Source organism: Lichenostomus cassidix, chromosome 3 (assembly GCF_008360975.1).
Source record: "Lichenostomus cassidix isolate B80296 chromosome 3, HeHo_3.0, whole genome shotgun sequence".
NCBI lineage: Eukaryota > Metazoa > Chordata > Aves > Passeriformes > Meliphagidae > Lichenostomus > Lichenostomus cassidix.
The window spans coordinates 54751703-54757702 of record NC_139483.1 but is presented as its reverse complement, the minus strand read 5'-3'; the positions used below and the strand labels follow the sequence as shown (position 1 = coordinate 54757702).

General features: G+C 36.5%; 1 protein-coding gene across 1 annotated transcript in view; it reads left to right on the top strand.

Annotated features, from left to right (window-relative positions):
* The first annotated feature begins 1415 nt into the window (after positions 1-1415).
* Positions 1416-6000, top strand: part of ESR1 (estrogen receptor 1) — a 160027-nt gene continuing 155442 nt past the window's right edge. Inside the window, exon 1 of the mRNA XM_085055828.1 lies at positions 1416-1443. Coding sequence (XP_084911954.1) covers positions 1419-1443 — 25 coding nt within the window. The 5' untranslated portion in view covers positions 1416-1418. The remainder of the gene's footprint in view (positions 1444-6000) is intronic.

Genomic DNA, 6000 nt, shown 5'->3' with positions numbered 1-6000 from the left:
TTTTTTTTTTTTTTTGTATCAAGTTATCTGTCTTGATTGAAGATATTCTCTAATGATGTATATATTTTGATACATGTGTACATTTCTTTCTGGGAAATTTAATCTGAGATTTTATTATTAAGAAAAATTCTCTTTGTATGTTTGGGGTTTTTTTAATGAAAAGAGAATAATTTGGTTTCTTAACTTTTGTTCATATTATTTTCTTTCTTTTTCCATGCAGAGTAAGGAAAATGTAGGATTTTGAATTTCATTCTCTACTCCTCTGTTTATCCAGGAGGTCTTGTGAGCCATTTGCATTGAAAGGGTGGGATTTTCAATATTTTTGCCTTTTGACTGCAAGGTGAGGGTGATTGCATTTAAGGATTAGAACAAGAAATTGTTTCTTGTCCTTGTGCTGTTAAGATATGCAGCAGATTTCTCTTTTCTTTGATCACAGTTTCTCTACTGCTGTTTGCATTTTTCAGCAAACCCACTTTCTGCAATAACTGTCCTGAGAGTCACGAGAAACAAGGAAATGCTTGACATTTTATAGAATGTAAAATTGTAACAATCTAATTTCCAATGACTAGGAAACGGTGAAAAATGTGGCTGTTACAGAAGGTAACTTGTATTTTCTGTAATCCCAAGAACAATATTTTGCTGGAATTTATTTCCTACAAGCTTTACAAAACTGGAAGAGCTAATTTTCTAACAGGGATAACTGAACAGCAGCCTTAAAATCAGAGTATATTTTGTTGTTGGAGAGAACTTGCATTTGGTCACTGACTCATTTGTTCAGCTTTTGACTCAGACTCTTTGCGTCGTTGTTTATGTCTTTATGGTTAGATTATTAGATTTATAGATTCATGGCGATGTTTTACAAGCATATAGGTCTGCAACCGTATTTTTTCTTCGGGAAAGAACCGAAAGTAATCTTTGAAATATGTTTACAGCTCACCCAATTATCTTAAGAGCATGTGCTTTTAAAAAAATTGCTTCCTCTCTACAAAAAGAAACCTGCTAGAAACCTTAGCCTGAAGATGAAAATGGTTCCGACGGTGGGAGGCTTTTTTTAAACATCAATAGATTTATTTTAAAATTTGATAGATCTTATTTTCTTTTAAGGTCTGGTGATTTACTAGTACAGTTAACAGGTTTAGTTACGTGCAGACAGAGGCTGAGATTTATGAACATTTCCCATGTATTGAAAGCGTAGCCCATGCCGGATTGCTAAGTTCAAGGCATTACCCATTTTTCAGCACAGCCCAGGTTCCCATCTAAATTTACCACCTTCTGCTCCTCAGGGCTTGTTATCGTGCCCACGATACGTCTTCCCTCGTAAATGTGTTTCTGGTTCAGCTTCCTTGCTCCCGAGACTTTTCTATTTTGGTTCTCGCTGTCATGTGATATCCCTGGCCAGTGAGAGCCCTGCAGAGGGAATGGCAACAGCCTGCTGGGAGCAATGTAAGTCAGAAAAAACCCTTGGTTTTTGCAGTTTCTGTCCCTCACACTCAGTTTTAAATGCTGCTTTTACCCTGAGCCTTTGCTGGGCACACCATCTTATACCTATGGAAATGCTTAGAAGTTGGGTATTTTGGTTTGGATTTATTTTTTACTCTTTTAAATGTTACTTTTCTTACTATGTTTCTTTTTTCCTGTGTCCTGAAGTGTCATTTAGAAGCCTAAAAAAGCAACAGAAAGCAAGCCAAAGGCATTGCAAAAGTTGCCTAAAGTATGTTTTAAGGTAAATATGTCAGGAGCAACAGTACTTTGTTTAATCTGCGCTATAGATGGTGCCATAAATCCTGGGCTGCAGTTGACAAAGAACGATGTGACCCCCTTGTCCCATCCCCCAGCCCCTTAGTAAAAATCCTTCATTTGGGTAGCAGGACAGTAGTAAATAAAATTATCTGAAATCACATGCTGGTGCTTTTATCAATTGGCTGAGACATAATGGGGAAAGGACTTATTTGAATTAAAGGGAAGTCATGCACCCAAGGCAGTGTATCATTTTTCTGGTATGAATGAAGTGAAATACTGTATTTTGATCTCAGCTGATGCTGAGCAATACTTATAGCATATGATATTGAAATCATGTATTTAGCAGGATTTATCATCAGGGTGCTTCCTGGTACAAAATAAATGTCTAATCTTTTTTTTAACACAGGCTCTGAACTCGGTAAAATTTACCTGGTAATTACTGAGTAATGGTTTTGTCTAACTATGTTTTCTTTTTCTTGGATAAATATGATTTAAAAAAAAATAATTCTCCCCCATAGTTAGATATATACATATGTTTTACTTACTTTCTGTTTTTTGTGTTTTGGCTTTTGTTTTGATTTCATTTGTTTTTCTTTTTTTTTTTCTTTCTTCCAAATTACATGTGCTTTCTTTGGAGTTTACTTTTAAGTTTTGGAGTTAGTGCTTAAGTATTGCTAAGCTTATTTTAAACTTGGGTCCTTAAGTGATATGCCCTGATATCATATAAAAGTTTGTGAACAAGTGTTTGGAAAAATGTGTAATGAAGTAAGTGGGAATCTTTCTATTTCCCTTCATGGCCTATAGCTTGGACCTCATATCACACCACTTGGAGGTGCAGAGGCCATTACTGCACATTGCTTGATTTTCTCTGTGTTTCTTATATATACCCTAATGACCAGGTATTAAATGAAGCAGTGTTGGAAGTCTTTGTTCACTTTCTCTCTTCCCCAAATTAATTTTGAGCAGACAAATTTCGCTTAATGCTTGCCCTGAAGTAGAAAGAGCACATTATAGGTTTTCAGATCAGCTCTTCTCATCATCATAGGTGCTGGGAAAAAAAAAAATCAAATTCTGTGTTGGTTGAATTGTTGCAGTGTTGGGAGTGCAACAGCATCTATGTGTAAATATCTGACTCAGAAACTGAAAACTATTAGAAAAATAGTCATTGTGCAAACTAGATGAAATTTAGGAGCCAGTCTTACAGACCTTTTGTTTAAAGGTTTGTGTTGCTGGTTTTGATGATAAAGTGAAGCAAGTGCAGGACTAAAGATTGTTTATACTGCTTTAAAAACGTTTGTTCATTAGATTATAAACCAAGTTCTAACCCAGTGTTGCTTGTTTGCGTTCACTTCACGACTTTGCATGGCACCAATGTAAAAATAACGGGAATTTTGAGATTGCACTCAGAGCTGGATTCCCTGTTGCTTCCTACAACATAATGCTTGGGCCTGTGAACACAACTCTCCAGCCTAAGAATTGTGCCAGTCTTGAGGTAACCAGAGAAATTTCAATAGGTAAAATATAATTAGTTAAATTAGAAGATCTGTGCTATCATTTTTCTTTTTCTTTTTTCCCCCTCTACTGATTTATTTACTTAACTTCATTTGTGCTCATCGGTTGTCTTTGATCCTGAAAAGGAACATAAAAACATACTAAAAAAAAATAATAAAGGGTGGTGGTGGACAGTAAAAAGCTTGGCTATGAGGACAGTCAAACAGTTGCAAAGGTTTCCTAGAGAGGTTGTGGAACCTCCATTGTTGGAGATATTCCCAAATGGACCCCACCCTGACCTCGAGGAACCTGCTGAGGGTTGAGCAGGGGGTGAAGAGGATCCTGAGGTCCTTCCGAGCTACAGTGATCCCGTTAGTCTCCGAATCCCCTCTGCTCTTTGGAGCTGTAGACAGCACTGCTGCCTTGGAGAGACATCAGAAGTCACGTGTAGACTTTAATCTTAGACTGTCACTCATGTTTTAGACCTTGTCATGTTGCTGCCCCAGCTGAGTCATCAATCATTCATTTGGAGCAATGGCCATGTTTGTCTTGGTGGCATTGCCCAATACACCTCGCCTGAAATGTCACTGCCCAGCCAGGGATGGCACACTGAGGGCAGCTACTCTGAGTTACTTCTGGCAGCAGTCTCTAATCCCACATCTTTTGTCTGCTGTCTCCTTAGGCACACCACAGTGTGGCAGAGTGGTAGGAGGAGACACTGATGAAAAGAGACTGAAAAATTTAAAATTAATAGGAGTACTGTGGGAAAAGTGTAAGTAGAAAGTAAAGGGACAGAGCCAACATAGACTGAGTTCTTACACTCATCTTGCTACTCTACTTGAATCTCACTGTGGAATCTCCAGAAGCTGAGGGAGGGATGTGGGAGATTGCACAGGCTGTGCAAGGGTTTGTAGAAGGAGGGGAGGAACAAGCAGATCTCAGGGGAGTCTTTGGAGACAAAGAAAATCATTAAGCCCCAATCTCATATGCTGTCTGCAGAGTTGTGCTCTAGAGGCCTGATGAAGAATGGTGCAAGGGGACATGAGATCATTTGGTAGGAAATGAAAGTACAAAAGTAGAGAAAAGAGAAAACAAAAGTTTAATTTTTTAATGTACATAAAATGCACATGAAATATGTAGAGAGGTCAAGTAATACTTTTCAAATTAACATATAGGTATAATTTGAAATAAAAATGGCAAAAACTAATAGCTTGACTTGTGTTTCAGAAAGATTGTTTTAAATCTCTTTCTTCCGTAATGCTGTAGGTGATGATTTTGCTGAAAGACTATTTATCTTGATGAGATTTGGAACACTTGTCCTGAAAGCGATTGCCAGCATAAATCCAAACAGGTGTGACTGTGAATAAATTCAGTCTGGAGCTGGAAAATTAGATGGGCTCAGCCTTCTAGCAGAGGGGTAGGTTAGGACATGTCACTGTTTATAGCAGGCTCAGGGAGTTAGCTACAGGAGGGGAAGGTTGGGTACCAAGGATTGCACTCAATGACTCAGATGTCTATTTCCATTTCTGGCTAAATAGTGTAATTGGAATTTAGACACAGAAATTTTTTTCCTGAAGAAGAAACATTTAAAAAATCTGGCCATTTATTCTCGTAACAAATTATTTTATTTTTCTTCCTTTTTGGAGAGTAGTGCTATAGATGAATGTGAAATAAATTTGTGCAATGCTTCCTTGCAGATGGATATGAGCAAAGACTCCCCTTTCTTAATTTTAGGATAAACCCTCCCACATTCCAAGGAGATAGTAGCAGCTCAGTCTGACAGCATTCAGTGGATGCTTACAAATTAATAGGAAAAGATAAAACCGTAGGAAAAGATTTTCTAAAATTACTTGATATTGATCAATTTGCTAGATCTACAAGATATACTTCTTGGAGGGGCAGTATTTGTGTATTTTCAGATTTCTTTGATCTGTAAAAAGCCCTTTTCTATATTGGATGCTAAAAGTAATTTTATTTATAATTTCACTGACCTATAATTTGGGTTGTCTCTATTTGTTTTTTCTTTTTAAAAAATTTCTGTTGTTACATTTGCTTACTGCAGACAAAAGAATAGAATCTTGTCATTTAAGTATGTTCTAAAAACTAAATCATAAAACTTGGTTAGTTTTTTAAAGTAGAAATAACATTTGACTTTGAAAATATCTTTTTGGTGGCATTTTTTCTATATTTTTATTAAATGTGCAAAAAAATTGTTGTAGTACAAAGTCCTACAGGTACTAAAAATACCATTTGTCTTGTGTTTGATTATTTAGGAAAATGGTATAGTTAAAGGATAATAATCTGCAGTGAAACAAGGCTGGAATAATGTGCTTCTGTTTCAGACATTTTGTTTTTTAAAGAGTCCAATTGCAATTCTATATAGAGGTAATAATTCTGTATCTGTTCAGTTCCAAATAGCTTTCATTGACAATTGTTATGGCTTTCAATAGCACAGTAATTACAGGTTAGATCTGCCAAGATGCCTTGGGTATTATCATTACTGTTGATTCAATCTTTGTATCATCTGTGGCAGCTAAACGTAAACACCATAAAGCCAAAATTGGTCAGATATGAATTTTGGCAATTTTGTCAAGTCACTTTGTTTGAAATCCAAACCAACAGGAAACTAAAATCTTCTTTGCATTTTCATCTTTGCAACTTGTTGGGTAACTTCAGTGTAACTCACTGTACTTTTGCCTTCTACTTTCTTCAAGTGGAGATAAACTGGTTGTGTCTTCACAAATAAGGTCATTGAGATTTTGTTTAGCA